The sequence below is a fragment of the Xyrauchen texanus genome, chromosome 9 (assembly GCF_025860055.1).
Source record: "Xyrauchen texanus isolate HMW12.3.18 chromosome 9, RBS_HiC_50CHRs, whole genome shotgun sequence".
NCBI classification, from domain to species: Eukaryota; Metazoa; Chordata; class Actinopteri; order Cypriniformes; family Catostomidae; genus Xyrauchen; species Xyrauchen texanus.
In genome coordinates, this window is record NC_068284.1 from 3,359,404 (window position 1) to 3,378,658 (window position 19,255).

Here is a 19,255-nt window from a genome sequence, read left to right on the forward strand (position 1 = left end):
TGATCACTTCTGAATGGAACACACCCTGACACAAAAAGCCTAACAGCCTTTATTTTAGTAGCAAACATTAACTATGGTGTTAGCTTACCATACTTACACTAAAGTAAGAGAGGAATTGTTGACGAGGATACATTTGTCATTTATAGCGGTTTAAAAAACTCACTATGGGGTCTCATTCAGGGTAGCCATAATTACAACGCAAGTGCACAAATGCTCGTTAACTTCATCTTACACCGCACGAGGTTGGCATATGATGATGGGACATATTCGGATTGGGTTTGTTTTCCAAACATATGTCCGTAAAGTAATTATTACTGCGGACGTCTGTAATATACCGTCGTTGACAATATTATCCTGCTTCTGACTGAAAACCTTGACAGAAAATGACTGAATATCTTTCTCCCAGGTGCTTTTGTCAAGTGTGTTTCCGTGTGATGTAGCAATAGCCGAAATCTCACACAACCCATGTGAACAGTGTGTTTCAGGTCCATTTCTTCCAGTTTGTGAAATATTCTCAGCACTTGATGCTAAAATACGAGGCAAGTTAACAATTACCATGTCAGGTTGATCAAAACAGATCCTGTCACAAAATAAGAAAACAAACAGCCATATAAGTTAACTTATCAACTTGCACAGCAAGTTTAGGAACAGACTGTACAAGAGGATAGCAAGCATGTTTCCTTGTCAAACAATGTTTCTGTACAATGATTACACAGATGTTTTGCCTGTTATCGCAACCCAGATAGCACACGTACATCTCCAATATGTACGTTTTTAAATCTTTTCATTTGGATTGCATTCTAATTTTGCTAAACATAAAACCATCCATCTTCAACCGCTTATCCGAAGTCGGGTCGCGGGGGCAGCTGCTCCAGCAGGGGGCCCCAAACTTCCCTATCCCGAGCCACATTAACCAGCTCTGACTGGGCGACCCCGAGGCGTTCCCAGGCCAGTGTGGAGATGTAATCTCTCCACCTAGTCCTGGGTCTTCCCGAGGCCTCCTCCCAGCTGGACGTGCCTGAAACACCTCCCTAGGGAGGCGGCCAGGTGCATCCTTACCAGATGCCCAAACCACCTCAACTGACTCCTTTCAACGCAAAGGAGCAGCGGCTCTACTCCGAGCTCCTCACGGATGACTGAGCTCCTCACCCTATCTCTAAGGGAGAAGCCCGCCACCCTTCTGAGGAAGCCCATTTCGGCCGCTTGTACTCGCTGACCTAGTTCTTTCGGTCATGACCCAACCTTCATGACCATAGGTGAGGGTAGGAACAAAAATTGACCGGTAGATCGAGAGCTTTGCCTTCGGCTCAGCTCTCTTTCGCGTGACAACGGTGCGATAGAGCGAGTGCAATACCGCCCCTGCTGCCCCGACTCTCCGGCCAACCTCCCGCTCCATTGTCCCTCACTCGTGAACAAGACCCCGAGGTACTTGAACTCCTTCACTTGGGGCAAAACTTCATTCCCTACCTGGAGTACGCACTCCATCGGTTTCCTGCTGAGAACCATGGCCTCAGATTTAGAGGTGCTAATCCTCATCCCAGCTGCTTCACACTCGACTGCCAAGCTGATCCAGTGAGAGCTGAAGGTCACGGACCGATGATGACATGAAGACAACATCATCTGCAAAAAGCAGCGATGAGATCCCCAGCCCACCGAACCAGCACACCTTCCCCACCCGACTACGCCTCGATATCCTGTCCATGAATATCACAAACAGGATTGGTGACAAAGCGCAGCCTTGGCAGAGACCAACCCCCACATGGAATGAACTCGACTTTGTGCCGAGGACCCGGACACAGCCCTCGCTTTGGACGAGGTTTTTAAACATAAAACATTTTTATTTATTTTTTTACAAACATTCTATATCATAAATGTCGAATGGACATCCGGAACATCCATATTGACATAGACGCATTGCAGACAAACAAACATTAAAAATGCATCTTCCAAATCAAATAGATGTCTGGGTGACATTGGCCATCAGGGAAATGATCGTGATTGGTTTGTCCTGAAAAACAGGTAAAATGTGATAGTGTCTTTCCGAGTGCTTCGATATGCTACTTTAGCAGCAGTCTGGATGAGAATTCACATCTGAATTATTATTGCCTGGTTTAAAACACACAGTGAAGAGACAAAGTTCAGCTTTAACAAAACAATCTAATTTCCGTGCCATCAAACGGAATAGCAAAAATAAACATATTTATGAAAATGCTCCCAATCTGCCATTGATCCAATAGATAGTCCTGTCCCCAAGTCACGCCATTGTCAATGTTGTTGCGTCTCATGAGACGGGTCTCTGAAAACAAATTTTCATAGTGCCACAGAGACACATGTTGCATCAGACTAGCCATACTTTCCTGCTATCTAGTATGTCAATGGAGTAACATGTCCAAATTCTCAGCATTTATAAAACAGTAAGCGAGAAATACCCGGATGAACTACTATTTATATGACCTAAGTTCTGAACGACTGAACACCTACTATCTCATAATCCCTAGGAAGCTGAGGAAACGTCACGTTCAAAATGCTGGATTTAAAATAACTGCAGTAAACTGCGAGCTGTACAGCTCTTTTATTTTTAACTGTAAGTGCTATATATACACCAAGAAAGCGGTTCCTTGTGCTTAAATTGTGCTTTTTTTAACAGAACCAGAGCGGATTACATACATCATATATTCTAGTCACAGTTCAACAGGTCCCCCGATTAAGTATTTTCGGAAGCTATTCATACTTCTCACATATACCTAAGAACGTACTGTTTTACCATCCGAGAAATGTGTCCTTCATCAAATACAGTACATATTTTGACAGTATGCAATTTCAAATGCAGGGACATTGTTTAGTGTTTTAAAGAAAATGAACCTATGAACGACTTGTAGTTGTTCTTTTGGCGGAAGAGTGTGTTGGTCCTCCGGAAAAGGATCTATAGGGGAACATACTTCACACTGTTCTGTAGTTACAGTCTACATTAATGTGCATATTTAGTCTCTGCATATTATTCTGGGATAAGAGAAAGTATTTTAACACCTAAAATGTTACATCCACTTTAAATACTTCTCAGTTTCATTGGTAAATATGAACAGACTGCAACTTATCTCTGGTACCTGCAAAGAAACTGCAAATCAACATATGACCAACAGTTTATTTCTAAGGGAAAGGGTGGAAAGTGGGTGTGAAGAACTAATTTATGACTTATTTTGGCAACAAACTGAAATTAACATTTTAAGTGGGATTAATGGGGAAATTACATTATAACCAAATATGATCCATTTAAATCACAATTTATTTTTGGGACACAGTGAAAAGTGCTTTGGTAATAATTTTTTTCAATACTGTTGTTCTCCCCTTGCAATCGATCATTTCAATTCTGATGTCATTTTTTGCTTTATATGTCTGTATATTTTTTTATGTGCTTCGTGTTGGCCAGGACATATTCAGCACATTCCAGACACAGCATGTTCATTTGCATACTCATGTTATATTTGTTATTTAATCAGATATAATCAAGAACCTGACATCAGAAATGTAAAAGTAACAACAGGATGTAACTGAGTTGGCAAGTGTATGAATTATTTGCTAATCACATATCCCATTACCACATTCATTACATAGTTTTCTGAATTTCACATGATTTATATTGCAGCTGAAGATGATCAATGTGACTTTGGACAATGCTTTTTTACATGCGTCAGTAGATTACTGGATTGGGTGAATTTCCTCCCACAAAGAGGGCAGTGGTACGGCCTCTCTCCAGTATGCACCCTCTCGTGTCTTTTCAGGGCTCCTGAATGAGAGAAACTCCTTTCACAGTGTGAGCACTTGTAGGGTTTTTCTCCAGTATGAGTTCTTTGGTGCATTTTCAAGGCGTTGGCTGTAATAAAGGCATTCCCACACTCAGAGCACACATGATCTCTAACGCCAGTATGTATATTCTCATGATCTTTAAAAATGCTGAGCCGTGAAAAACTCTTTCCACAAATAGAACACAAGTACGGCTTCTCGTTTGTATGAACTGTCAGGTGTGTCTTTAAGTGTGATGCCAATATAAATTTTTTACCACACTGATCACAGTTAAAGGGCCTTTCGCCAGAGTGATAGCGCAGATGACCTTTGACATCTGACGCTCTTTTGAAAGTTTTACCACACTGGAGGCATGTGAATGGCCTGGCATCTGTTTTCTTAGTTCCTTCTTGGTTCTTGAAATTCTTTTTAGTCTGTGAGCCACTAGTAGATTTTTCTCCTGTTATTAAATGGTGAGGTTTCTGATACTGATGGTCCAATTTATGGTTACACTCCACTTCATTCAGCTCTTCGTTTTCTTCTTTTACTTCCATTATGTCTAAAATGAACAAAAACGTAATTATACAAATTCAGAGGAATAGATGTGAAAGTGAAACCCTGTTTCAGAACAACTGAAAATACTATAATCTAATATTAGTGCTTTTAAACATATATTGCTAAAATACATATTGTTCTATGCTTTAAGCATATATGAAGCATTCTGCCACACTTTTAGAAGATTAGATCAAATGAAATTCATCACATTCTTTTAAAATTAAAAATGTTCTTTGTAATTTCTTTGTTATAACTTTGATCCGTCCAATTGAAGAAATATTTGGCAAACACTCTACATTAGTAATTATTAAATTGAAAAACATAAGCATTGCCTTTGTCCCAATAATACATTAACTAAATACATGAACTGAAGCAAGATCCTGCATTACTGAAGGAAAAGTTCACCCAAAAATGAAAATTCTGTCATTACTTACTCACCCTCATGTTGTTCCGACCCGTATGATTTTTCTTCTTCTGTGAAACATAAAAGGAAAACAAATTTATTGAATATCACCTTGACTGAATTCAATTCAATGGTAGCCCATTGCCACTTGTTTTTACAAGAGTTAATAAATAACTAAAAAGTGACATTAAAGTAGTCCATGCGGAATGAATCACATTGTATGATAAATAGACTGTAATTATGTTGGCTTGAAAAAGCCAACATACTGTTCTACAAATTAGGCTTATTTTGGGTTTTTCAAAAATCCCTAAACAAAGACTAAAATAATTATATGTAACTTCTCCTACAGCTTTCAAGCTACATCCTCCAAACTTGGTACAGACCTTCAGACTGTTCTGTCTTAAAGCCTCAATATACTTCTGGAGAAGCTCTTCTTCGTTCTTCCCTCAGGGGTAAAAATATGTATTTCATGAAGTTAGGAAAGTTGTAGCTTTGTACTCTCACAGAAATCATTTGTGAGGCAAAACGTATGTGAAAAACACTTTGGTGTGTAGATGGAGCTGAGGTTGTGCTGACGCGTCACTTCAGAGACTTTAATGTATTCGGCAGCACTGACACAAATCATGTGACATCCCTTCATAATGTAGAAACATCAATCACTTTTACACATTAATAGCACTTTTTACTTTGTGATCAGTCGAATGCCACTTTGGTGAATTAAAGTACCAATTTCCATCTGAAACAGCTAAATCTGTACATTATTCCAAAATTTTGGCCACCAGTTAATATATACATGACTTCAGTTGATGAATACAATGGCAATACATACTGACTTTAATGCTTAAAGGAATATTTTAGTATTCTATATTATTAATACAATATTTTTAATACAAGTTAAGGTCAATTGACATCATTTATGGTGTAAAATTGATTTCCACAAAAATGTATTTTGACTTGCCCTTCCTTTAAAAAAAATCTAAAATCTGGATTCCAGCCAGGCACTTACAATGGCAGTCAATGGGGCCAATCTGTGAACTTCAAAATACTCACTGTTTCAAAAGTATAGACATAAGACATAAACAATATGCGTGTTTACATGATTTTAGTGCAATAAAATAATTTACTAACCTTTTTGTTTAAAGTTATATCCAATTTTACAACTTTGTTGCCATGATGATTAGAGGTGCACCAATGAGGAAATTTGAAGCCGATTACTGATTTTTAAGTATAGGTCTCTGCGGAAGAGTAATGGGTATTTTTAAATCTGTAGGCGTTTCCAAACCGGTATGGGCATTTTTAAACTATCCAATGAAATTAGGGAATCTCAATGGTTTGAAAACATCCACTGCTTGGGAAAAGCCTATTTTGGTTCTGCAGAGACATCATTTTTTGACACTAAGATCAGCCTATACCCTTTGCAAGTTATAGGCTGCATATGTTTATGCCCCACACAGTAAAACTACATTAATTGATAACATTTATTTGTATGAAAAACAGTTATGAATAGTTCTGCTGCCAATATCAAAAGGTCATTGTAACATACTGGAAACCAGTATAAACCATAAGACCATCACACTCAGTATACATAAGTTCAAAAATAAAAACGGACCGTATGACCTTAAATGACATGGCTTGTCATGCACTCATGCACAAAGTAGATGTTCTAAACAGCTTTGTTTGCTAATATTAAATCTATGGAGTGGTTAAAAAATAGTTTTAATGACTTCAACCAAAGTAACTTCTGAGTTCACCTGTATGTGGATTTGATATGGTTATGACTGAATTGTTTACAGCAAGGATAAACAGTACCTTATTTCTGCACCTACCTTGACGCCGACAGCTCATTCTGTTTATGTTGTTCAGTCAGTCAAAATCAGTCAACAAGAACTCTCAAGTGCCCTTTCACTTATGTGCCATCTGCAGTGAAAGCCATTCTCACATCTGCCCAAAGATAGATATGCCTCTATTTGCTATATGCACGATTACTTCCTGGTTTAGATAAGCTAGCTCGGGCATTTCCGGTCAACTGTCATTCCTGAAGAAGATGTCAAAGATGTTCTATACTCTCTACCTGCAGGATCTACCTCGAGTCAACACAAATGATGACGTACACCGCCTAATTCATTCAAATTCAAAGACTTCATCAAGCAAACGTGAAAAGGGATTTATTATATCCAGCTATATCCATGACTACGAAGGTAAGTTAGCAAAAGTACAGTATAATTATTTTGTTCTGTAGGCTAGCTATAGACAGCAAACTTAGCTAACGTAATCGAACGGCCCAAGGAGAGAACATTGGGATCAGGTAATCTGTAGAAATGGGCAGTATGTCTGCTACATGAATTAAAATATGTACTGGAAATGTAAAATTGTACTTTGTATTTTTAGACTAGTCTTTATTAGACTTAAGATGAACATCTAATTGAACTGAGTGTCCATACAGACACACACATACACACACAACATCCCTGTAGCGTAGAGCTACACAACACTGAAGTAGAATTTGACATGAAAAGCATTAATTTATGATAATAACAAACAGTACATACATGCTTGTCTAACGGTTCAGTTGTGTATATTTTCAGGAGTAACTTGTACAAAGGGGCCTGTGACCGGACATGTGACCTTCCAGACATGTCAGTTCTGCATGTGAATGAGATTTACAGAGGAATGCCAAGGGAAACTGCTCCACCCACGACAACAATGGGAATAGCATTTATTTAATTGTTTATTCAAAGAATATTCAGAGACAGGAGAGTCATAAAAACAATCAAACAAAAGGTTTATGTTTACTTCTACCTACCTATGCTTTTGGCTTGAAAATTTCCATGGTTAACTTTCAGTTTTTTTACAAAGTTTAAATAGTTTGGTTTTCATTACATTTCTGAGCAGTTTTCATGTGCTCATTATTGTCATCTGCCACAAATATATTCTAATAGAATATAATTCTAGTATACAATGTATACAAATTATGTTATGTAGTTGAACATTTCATCATTAATTTATTAAATTACACATTTTCCTATAAATGTTATTTATGTGTTTGAGGTTATATCTCATTAGTACCTAAAAATAGTATTGTTTAAATGCTGTTTGTAATGGCCACAATAAAATACACAAAGCTTTGGGGAGCCCTTTAAAAAAGGCAGTTACAAACAAATCTAAGATTTATTCACTGGAAGCATGAAACTGAAAATGAGGGGAAAATACAGATCCCTGTATGAAGTTGTAGAGATGTAAATCCATTCTTTATCATTAAACAAAACAGTAGCTAACAACAGTCAAATAGTTTAAATACTAAACAGAACTGTGCATTGGTCTTGATGCATCTATTTAGACAAAGCTTTTACAAGAGGGCCACTCTGGTAATTTAACAGAAGGCATGCAACTACATAGAAGCTGGTTAATGTTACCAAACATATTTAGGGGATAACCGTGTCAAAGAGTTTATGTTCCTTTAAATGGCGAATAAGACACTCAACATGCACACTCAGATGTGCAATAGCCTGGGTCTCCCTGACCTCGTGTGCTGGCATCTGAGGTCTCCCAGAAAGAAATGCAGGCCTGTACAATTTACAGGGCACACGGTCATCCTTAAGAAAGCCTCTGTCCACCATTATTGCCATATCCTGCATAAGTAATGTAAGTATTCCTGACTCTGCATAGATCTGCTTGTCACTTACTGAGCCAGCAAAGAGGGGAGAAACAAAGGTTACAGCACCATGGGGGGCCATTGTTGGTTGTCAGAGGGGTACGTTTGAAAACTAATAGTCTAATTGAATTTAGCTGAGGATGAACACTGAGGGACGCAACAGTGCTCATGTGTCTTCCACTCACAATGCTGAAATTTAAACGTCTTTTTCATTTCGTTCACTTATTTTTATAATCTATTTAAACAAGTGAATAACTGTTACAAAAAAAAAAAGATTGATATCGCCTTACAGGCCATTTACACTGTCTATCAAAAATTTAATATGCCGCTACAGCAAGTGACGTTTCACCAGAAGTTTTTGAGCTGGCTTATATTATTCCGGAAGTTGTAATTAACGTTCCATGCATATAGCCCATTATCATCATACTTTTGTCTTTATTCTGCACATTAACACTTTTATACACTACAGTAATATCAGTGCCATCATAAATTACAATAAGTATAATCGGCGCATATTATGACCGTGTGCAGCATGTTAGTGCATTACCATCGTGAATTCAGAATGTAAACAAGACAAATTAAAAATGTTCTACTGCATATATATTACTTCAATCAAAATTGAGTGCTTAAAACTACTTTTTTAAGGACCTCATGTAAATTCTACTCATAGAATGAGGCATAAAGCAATTGATAACACATTTTAATGTCACATTAGTTTAGGTTTTACATGTAGCATCATCATATTTAAATACTCTTCTAAACACCCCCACAGCAGTGTGGCGTTTGTCTGAATGTTCACAGTATACCTTTGCTCGGCTGTTTAGAACTTCCTTTAATCCCGAGTGAAGAATGCTGAAGAACTTCTCAGGAAGTATATTGAGGCCTTTAATCTTAGGTTTATCACATTGCATATTGCCATCACATAATCCAACAAGTTTATTTCATATCACATTTTCCCTTCACATTGTGCAGCCCAGTCAATTAATGAAGAATCAAGAATGGACACAAACCTCTTTGTTCTTCAGGATCTTCGTTTTCTATTCTGCAGGGTTCTGGATCACTTATTTTCTCGCTTTCCTTTTGCTCAACAACATCCATCTTTACAATATTATGTCATGCAGAGTTCAGAAGTTACATCTGGAATTATTTCTACTCGACTGGAGCGTGTTCTTCACATGTAGGATGATAATCACAGCGTGTATTGGTGAACTGATGTGATCGTGTGGCTTTACTGAAGGTGTGAATCCTGATGTGTAAAGAACCAGATCTAAAAAAAAAAAAAATCAAATACAAAAAATGAGTTCATACTTTATATGATTCTGTCTTGTAGACTCATGTACCCTGTCCCATGCTTTTTGAAACACATTTTGGTTGGTGTCCCAATCAGAAATATATGGCTTGTGAACACCAGAACTAAAATAAATGTAAGAAAAAATATATATATATATAAAATTAAAAAAAATGAATTAAATGTGCTAATTTAGTATTGAACAACCAGCCGTTTCTCTACATGAAACATTTGTTTAATTTGAGTTTGAACTTCTAAGTTTGCGTGTCTATCATGTCATTAGTGATTTTGTGTTGACTTTCCATTATACACAGGCAATATTGTGCTTTTCATCAATCAAAATTGATCGCCCAGTTATGCCTGTCAAACTATTGATGAAAACAGCCTTTCAAGATAATCAGAATTAAGAGGATTTTATCTATTTTAAATTAAGTGAACATAATGTTAATATCGCCCGAACTCAACGCGCCTCCTTGCTCTTTCATCCTTAAATGAAAACAGACATTAATTTAATTTCAACAAGACCAGAGTATTAACATACACTACAACAATCTAATACAGTAAACAAAAGAGCATGCCTCTTTTCTCATGTACGAGCACAAATTTACCTACGCATCCGTTTCTGTGGTAAATCCAAATCCATTTATAAATAATCCAGTTGATGACCCTCAAAGACGCCCTCGAGCCAATAACTCTTTGTTATTTTTCGGTGGATGTATGTTGTTTTACAGTAAACTGACCCAATGTTCGCGTTTGTTATGATTGAATCATGTGACCGAGCTTCCAGCGCCTCTTTTTCTTCTTCTTGAGTTTACTGTCGGCGAAGCTTGAGGTGCATTACCGCCACCAAATGAACTGATTGATGAAGAAAGGACATCTATATTAGGGCTGTCGATAAAACGCGTTAATTCAGTGCGATTAATTTTACAAAAAATAACGCGTTAAATTTACGCATTTAATCGCAATGCCCCCCCGTCCATAATAAGGAAGAGTCCTGAGAAATGCAAGCTTGTAGTACCACCTGTTTACTACAGAGGGCAAGTGAAATGTCAGCGGTATGAGCAACGCGCAGTTTATACAGTGAAGAACACTTCAGTTGGCAGAACAACACATTCTTGCGTTCAATACACTTTAAGGAGCGCAAATGCGAACTTAAAACGAACATCTCAAGATGTTTTTAAAGATTGAGTATTAAACTATATATTACTTGAAACAGTGACCTAAACATTTTATGTTTATAATGCAACACACCTGAGACATTACACAATCATGTCTGACGCTGGATTGACATGGTGCAAAATTTGGAAATTACCCATAAATATTTAATTACTAATAAAATCAAAGAAATTTCCTTCAAACTTATTTATAAGTACTACCTCACTAATTATTTTCTTTTAGAGAGATTTAATTGTGATGCCGATATATTCTGTACATTTTGCGGTCTGCAGGAGGAAACATGTTTTAATTTATTTTGGAGTTGTCCCGACTGGACTTGTTTTTGGTCTGATTTCTGCAAGAGTGTTAGAGATCATATTATTCCCAGCTTTCAACTTTGTTTTGAAAATGTTTTATTCGTTTTTTTTTTAGCTATGACATGTCTCTTCATAAGGAATATTATTTGATTAATGTTCTACTTTTGTTGGCAAAATTTAATATTCATAAATGTAAGTATGGTGGTTATAAACCATTAGATTAAATTTTTAATTCAGAGGTTCAGCAATACCTAAGAACAATTTCCAATTTGAGTAATATGTAAACAATTTGATGTTTTTATTAAACTGTTTATTTATTTATTTTCCTTTTTCTTGTTGTTTGTTTTAATATACCTCTCGGCTCTAGATGTAAAAGTTTTGTAAGCATTAATAAAAAAAAATTAAAAAAAATGTCTGACGCAGGTGTAAATTGACGGGTCCTTAAATAAGCCCTCATAATAAATCTAAAACTGATGGATTGCTGTGAACTGTGTGCCAATGATTGTCTTATGATCAAAAATATGGTAGTAAACAATACATTGTATTCTAAAGCCACTTTTTGTATTGTCTTATCAATGATTAAGAATGTAATGCATTTTAATTATCTGAATATTTTTTATGTATATATATATATAATTTTTTAAATATTTATAGATAATTATGTATAATTATATATTGATATAAATATGTATAATCATTTTATATTGAGTTATTGTTATATGAGGGGCTTTCTCAGCAAATATTTGTATATGTTATTAATTGCGATTAATTAATCGAGACACCATGTAATTAATTTGATAAAAATTTTTATCAATTGACAGCCCTAATCTATTTACACGTGGGCCACATGTAAAAGAATAGAAAAGAAAATAGGGGTATGTGGGTCGAGTCAGAATATGCTAACAAATTTCTATCTGCAGATAAAAGTTAAACACTATAGTAGCCTTTAAAACAACTTTATTTATATCTTTTTTTTTTTTACATGAAAAATATTTCCACCTAGCTGGAAATTCTGAAAAATACAATTAACAAAAACAGGACAAAACATATTTTTAATTCGATGTCAATTGGCCTTCTGTTTAATGTAGTATGGTGTAATAGCTTTGGGAGACCACAAGGGGGTGATATATAATATACTGTACTTAATACTGAAACCGGTCGCACACCGGACGAGAGCAGCACGTTTGGGTTGGCGTCGATGCAAAGTTGTGAATCTAATAACCATACGCACAAAAGTTAAGACAGGTTTTTGTACCTCTTCAAGAATGAACAAAATGACGTTGATGCAACTGCGCAAATTGAAAGATTAGAAATGGCGACATTTATTATACAGTTTGTCTGTACATAGTCTTGAATATGTTTCATTCACACTGTCAAACCACAAAAAGACATACTTGTAACTCAAAATACATTGTGTAGGCTCTATGAAAGATGCAATATATCATCCAGTGATGGCTAGAGTAAATATTATTTGTCCTTTGATAATGATTTCTAGGTCTAGTTTAATGGAAAACTATGCGAGTTGCACTTCCTCTGGAGTGGTAGCTGGGTGCCGTGGACAGACGGTGAGCAGCGCTGTGCATACCTTTATAGAAAATATTTATTTTAATTTTAAAGAGGCAAGACAATATGAATTGCAATATGATAAACATCATCTATTATTGCTGCTCAGCACACAGCCGCCAGATGTTGCCGCCCACTCATGAATTGATAACTGAAGTGGTCAATGCAGACGGTTCTAAGCCCAGTGACATGATCTCACACATTTTTTGAGAGCTGATGATTTTTGCCAACATTGACAGCAGTCTGAATGGGTTTAATTTGTACACTGATAGATCGTTCTCAACATTAACAATATGATGCAATGAGCACTACTGCAGATGATGTAAGAACACAAGAAAACAAATTTCTTGTCAAATGAATGATATCTTAGTTTTTCTCACCTGTGATCAGATTTTTTTAAAGACAATGGCCAGACATGCAGTCCATTAATAACGTTAGAGCGACAGCAGTAGGAATGGCCACTAGTGAATTCACAGTACAAGGATTAGCGATATCAAGCAATAAAGTCACTTCATGTGTGAACAGGGATTAAAAAGCAGCCTTTTGTTGCTACAGATGCCATTGTAGAAATTCACTACACACATTCAACCATGATTAATTTAATCCAAGAGTGAAAGTGTCCAGTATCAAGGTTACTGAGATTAAATGTCATTCACCCAAAAATGAAAATTCTCATTCATTATTTCCTCACCCTTATGCCACCCCAGATGTGTATGACTTTCTTTCTTCAGCAGAACACAAATAAATATTTTTAGAAGAATATCTCAACTCTGTAGGTCCTCACAATGCAAGTGAATGGTTGCCATAATTTTGAAGCTACACAAATCACATAAATCAGCATAAAAGTAATCCATAAGACTCCAGTGTTTTAATCCATATTTTTCAGAAGCGATCTGATAAATGTGGGTGAGAAACAGATCAATATTTGGGACCATTTTTTCTATAAATTCTCCTCCCTGCTCAGTCAATCTCCACTTTGAGTTTAACTTTCACATTCTTGTTCTTATGTTTTTGGTTATTCACATTCTTCTTGCATACACCCCCTACAGGGCATGGAAAATAATTTCTAGCTTATATTGATCTGTTTCTCACCCACACCTATCATATTTACATTTTACATTTATGCATTTGGCAGACACTTTTATCCAAAGCGACTTACAGTGCACTTATTACAGGGACAATCCCCCCGGAGCAACCTGGAGTTAAGTGCCTTACTCAAGGACACAATGGTGGTGGCTGTGGGGATCGACTGATTACCAGTTATGTGCTTTAGTCCACTACGCCACCACCGTATCATATCACTTCTGATGATATGGATTAAAATACTGGAGTCTTATGAAAACTTCTAAAATGGAAGTTAGAAGTTTTTGTTATTAAGCCTGTTCTTCAAAACTAAAAGCGCAGATCGCAGCAACTTCTTGGTAGCAAATTCATGAATGATACTCTTAAAGGAAATTTTGTTGGCTAGGTGGTTAAGGCGATCTTGACTCATTGTGGAATGCAAGTAGATTTTCACTATCTTCATTTTACTGAAGGTCCGTTAACCTCCTACCACTGTGACAGGTAGTGTACAAAAAATACAAAGGGCCAGACAAACATCACAATAAATGCTTCCTCATTTTAATTTGTAAATCGCATTAAGTAGCTGGAGAGTGTTCAGATCTTTCTGAAATTTTGCACTGTATATTTTCCTCAGGTGCTACACCTGACTCTCCAAGTCACTTGTTATGTCCTGATCATATTGAGCTGCTATTTCCTTACAAGATGTGCTTATTTCTTCACAGCTGGATTCCTGCATTGAAAGCACTGCCCTAAAGTCATCAAAGATTGCCTTGTCAGCTTTAAAACGGTTCTTAAGCTAACCAATATTATTGTCTAGAACAACAAAGAATACCTTAAGGACGTTGTTCTGCATCATCGGTGTTCATATCATCAAGTGGCCTTTTTCATTTCTATGTCTGTTTTTTATAATTCAGGCATAATTTCCAAGGCATCTGTCACTACAGTTGCCTCAGAGACATTAACGTCCCACATTTTGCACAAAGACCGTATCTCATCCTTTAGGGCTTCAATGTTCACACACTCTTTCTAGAGAAATATTTGCAGTCTGAAGAATCTAATTTCTGACAATGAAGCACTTCTGATAAACACAGCAAGGAGCATAATTGCGGCAAATGGTGTAAAGTATTTTTTCAGGCCGTCTGCCTCAGTCAAGGCTTCATTTAACAATTTGCTAGAGGAGATAATTTCATCAAGTGAATAAACAGCCTCTATGGCAAACAGCACGCCTTGTTTCTCATTCATCTTTGATATAAAGCATTTTATGTACTGATTCCATTTATATTTAGTCTTTTCCCTCCAAAATGTTTGTTTTTAGTGGTAAGAAAAGAGATTCGCTGTCAACAGCAATGGAATGATATCCGTGAATGTCATTTATAAACGTTACTAGGTAACCAGTAGTGGGAACACCCACTAGCGACTTCACTGCCAGCCACTGGCGACCTGCAGCGACAAAGTCGCTGGCAGTGTGTACGCACCTTTAGACGGTGCAAGGTGCTTAAAAACAGACCAGCGCTCCGGACTAGCAATGAAGAGGTTGTACATGCAATTGCTAAAGCCAAAAAATGTGCAATGTCAGGACATGCTGCTGCTGCGTGAACCCCCACTAAGTTTAGAGAATGAGGTGCACATGGTGAATATGTGGCCAGCGTATTAACATCAGTTATATGTGCTTGAATGCTGTTCCTGAGTTCCAGCGTAAATATTTATTTATTTATTTTTATAATCAATGAAATGTCTACATCAGCAGCTGATTCATCATCATGAACAGGCCCAGGGGAGAAATGCTTGGTAAGAACGCTTTTATTTTTTGCTTCTGTCCTTTTTCTGTCTCGCTCCTTTTCTTCTTTTAGTTTTTGCACACCGGATTTGTAAGTAAACATGTTTAATGCTGCCCTACTAGTTACTGTCTGCAACCAAATGCCCCAGGAGAAGGTGCAAAGTGTAATTTCACTTTTCATTGAAGTGTTCTGATTTGTTGGACCAAACCATTTTGGGTTGTGACATGGGCACAACACCAAAAGAATATAGAACGGAGATCAGTCTGAATATTTGTTTTAGAGGTTTAAAATAAATGTGAATGTGAATACACAACAACACTGGCAAATAAATGTAGCCATTTACAACTGTTGACAAATGAAAAATGGTTAAATCTCCAACCTTCTTCAAGCCCATGCCCGGGACATAAGGTCCAGTTGTCCCCCTTTATTGGTGGCCCTGCTTAAAGATGCACTCAGTGACTTGAGATGGTGAAAAATTACAGGATTGCAAAGTTTGAAAACTTTAGATTCATGTCATATAACTTCAGTTCTTCTGCATTTATAATACTACAACTTATATTATCTTTTATCTATTATCCACCAGATGGGCGGGACGATATGACAATATGTCATGGTATCATATCTGTTATGATGTGGGTAATCAGAAGAAGGCAGACTGAAGGTAGGATCCAAACGCGGCTTTTATTGTGACAATAAAAATAACAAAACACGGGAACAAAACAAAGGTCCACAATGGGAAAACAGAGACATAACCTTGGAAGGACACGGGGACATAAACAAGGAGAACAGGAACCACGAACGAGAGAGTAGACACAGGGACCTCGGGCTGGAAACAGGGAGCTAACAATAACATCCATCCACAAATAACGACTGACAGAGACTGAACAAACAGACAGGGTTTAAATACAAGAATGTGGGACAAAGGGGCCAATGAACAAACAGGACTCAAACAAGATAACAAGGTGATCGACAGAAACCAAAGGCAAACAAATGAGGGCAGGTCAAACAATGAACGAAAGCTAACAAGGAGACAGTGGAGCTACAAAAGGGCCAAAAGTGAAAACTAAGGAGTACAAAAGTGACAAAAATGGTAAACAAAAGGGCAACGGTGGAACAAGACAGGGTATACATAACAATATCACTGCATTGAGAAGATCTTGAGTTTCTTGAGGAAATTTGATCATAATAATAATGGTTACAAACATCAGACTTATATGTGGTGTAATGTGAAATTTAGCTTTTTGGTAAGTTTGTGTTTAAAGAGGTCATGTCATGAGGAATCAAATTGATACTTGATATTTTGATGTAAAAATGCCTTGTTCTCTACTTCCATAACTACCCTACGTCACTAGGGGTATACTCATTCATGACCTCATCTACAGCGATAAAACATCAATGCCTACTTAAAATCATCGCACACTTGTGCTTCAGTTTATACTCCGAGAGAGCAAGCAGGACAGACAGGCCTACTGTGGCCTCACTATTCCTGAACACCAAAATTGACCCGTCTGGACTATTTTTATTTTTTTTAATATATATTCATGCACTAAACAGACTTCTTTGACTGCTTGATACATATCTTGTGCTGCTTTTAAAAGACACGGTGTCAAGTTACAACTCTGAAGAGGAGAATCCATTCTCTGTCATTCAGCTTCTGCCTCTTGCGGTTTGAGCAAAAATGTGTCATTGACACGTTCTTTCACCTATCTGCGCTATTTTAAATTGTTGATGTATGAAAAAATGCGCTGATGGAAGTCTTTGACCATTTAAATGCATTTCCGGCGATGTGCATTTCAGTACAGGATGATACTGGAAACTGGATTTGTGTTAGTAGTTTACACTGTTCTTTGGATTATGTATGCCCGTTATGTGGATGTGTCTTCAGTATATTTCAGCGTGAATTCCTTGTGAACAGTCACAATACGAACTGTTATTGAAGGATGGGGCAGTTAAAAACACTAAGTAAAAATTCCATGTCATAACTGTTTGATAGTTTATGGTGCTGACACCCTGTTTACACCAGGTGCGTCCATTGACGGTGCACCAGCTTGAGGTTGTCTACACCGGGCACGTCGACACAAACACTCTAAACCGCTTATTTGTGTTGTTGCCAATAGTAGCACCCCCGCATGCAGTGCAAAATGGAACAGGACATCTGTTCACTGTCGCCACAACGCGACACGCTACAGTGGACGCTTCCATGGTAGACAGCATCATTAATTATAATGGGTTCTATTGCTTTTGACGTGGCGCTACTCTTTCTTCTGGCATAGATAGGGTGTGAGTGTTAACAGTTTTGCTTGAGATGAACAGTTTATTATATTCAGATGCAATGTTCTGCATGCAGATTATATCTTAAGTAGTGATGAGCTGGATCATGGTTTCTGTAAAAAGTGTGAGTTGATTAAAAGTAGTTTGATCACTTTTCAATATTTCACATCCACATTTGTATATCAGCAAGGGCGAGTCTAGCCCCTTTTTAAAAAGGAGCTCAGCACCCCTAAAACTTGGAGTAAGAAATGTTGTTATTCTAAAATTTTTGTTCGTCTTTAACAAGGTTAAATAATGTCCAAAACATACTCCGTAGTTTGTGGTTTAAAATGTATGTGTTAAGGATGAAAATGAAAACATCCCCGCTTAGCAAATGGTATCATCCTCTTCTCTTCTTCTTCTTCTCTGTACCTGCACCGCTCAGCACGACCGTCATCCAGCGCGAAACACACGCAGAGTGAGAACCCGTTATAGTGTTGTGAATCAACTAAGTTGCTCCAAAGCTGTGTCTCACACTTCTTTTGTTGTTCCGATTCCGAAACCATATCGGTGAGTACTGGAGTCAGTATCCTGAATCATCATGGTACACCTATAATAAGTGTTTATTTGCGGACTATTTTAGTCCAGCGGGTTGCCGCCGCTGTGGAGTAGCACAAGACCTGGGTGACTCGTCCATAGTCATAAACGGAGAGAAGTAGCGCCGGTTACAATGTTCTTCCGCAAGACGCATGCAGTTCTGTTTATTAACTGCTAGAGCGTGAAACAAAAACAGCAGCGCGACAAATAAACTGCGTACCTGTGTAGTGCGTACGTGTGTCTCTGTTGTTAAAGTTTATCGTTAATTTGATGCTCATTTTAACAATCGGGAGTCATGTAAACATGACATCACGTACGTCTTTTCTGGTCAGTCGTCATGGAAACATGAAGCCCTGGCGTTTGGACCAGAGTGAAAACAAACATATCACTGTATACCACCAGTATACATACATGTGTGAAAACACTCACTGTGGCTTTTTAAATGAATTGTTATTCATTCCTAGATTTATATCTGTTATTTTTCAGTTGTGGCTGACTATCAAACTAGACAATAAAAGAAAGTTTAATGTTTTTCTTTTGCTGTATTTATTAATTCCTCACACACAGAGGATTTAACCTGAACCAGGCTTAGCTCCTGAACTCCTAGCAACACTAAGCTAAAGTAACAGATAATGCAAACCAGCTATCTGTTGTTGTATCAAATTACTTATCTAGGCAATGGTCCCCTGCTTTTATGTTTTTAATTTATTTCAAACCCACAATGGAGAATACAGCTTCTCTTGTGAAAGGAATTTGTGATTTAAAAAAGTTTCTAAGCCCAATAATAATAATAATAATAAAGACATTTAAAATGGCACGCCTCTGTGTGCCTTTTGATCATATCCTTAGAATCTG

The 19,255-nt window shown here is 37.2% G+C and overlaps 1 protein-coding gene across 3 annotated transcripts; it reads right to left on the bottom strand.

Moving 5' to 3' along the window:
- Positions 1 to 2,878: 2,878 nt before the first annotated feature.
- LOC127648818 (gastrula zinc finger protein XlCGF49.1-like) lies at positions 2,879 to 10,645 on the bottom strand. 3 transcript variants are annotated; one of them, XM_052133595.1, is made up of 4 exons: positions 10,291 to 10,645; positions 9,401 to 9,657; positions 4,774 to 4,809; positions 2,879 to 4,339 (listed from the first exon to the last, which is right to left on the bottom strand). In XM_052133595.1, the coding sequence occupies exons 2-4, from the start codon at positions 9,486 to 9,488 to the stop codon at positions 3,654 to 3,656; spliced, it is 810 nt and encodes a 269-aa protein (XP_051989555.1). In that variant the 5' UTR covers positions 9,489 to 9,657; positions 10,291 to 10,645; the 3' UTR covers positions 2,879 to 3,653. The 3 variants fall into 3 exon arrangements, with proteins under 3 accessions (XP_051989555.1, XP_051989554.1, XP_051989556.1); XM_052133594.1 differs by having other exon boundaries at positions 10,287 to 10,645; XM_052133596.1 differs by having other exon boundaries at positions 4,770 to 4,809; positions 10,287 to 10,645.
- Between the last annotated feature and the right edge of the window lie 8,610 nt (positions 10,646 to 19,255).

Bases quoted from the DNA above. Each gene is read 5' to 3' on its own strand.
- LOC127648818 (XM_052133595.1), bottom strand. From the start codon at position 9,488: ATGGATGTTGTTGAGCAAAAGGAAAGCGAGAAAATAAGTGATCCAGAA. The intron at 4,810-9,400 runs GTTTGTGTCCAT...TATGTTTCACAG, and splicing joins AGATCCTGAAGAACAAAGAG to AAGAAGAAAAATCATACGGG. The intron at 4,340-4,773 runs GTGAGTAAGTAA...TGTTCATTTTAG, and splicing joins CGGGTCGGAACAACATGAGG to ACATAATGGAAGTAAAAGAA.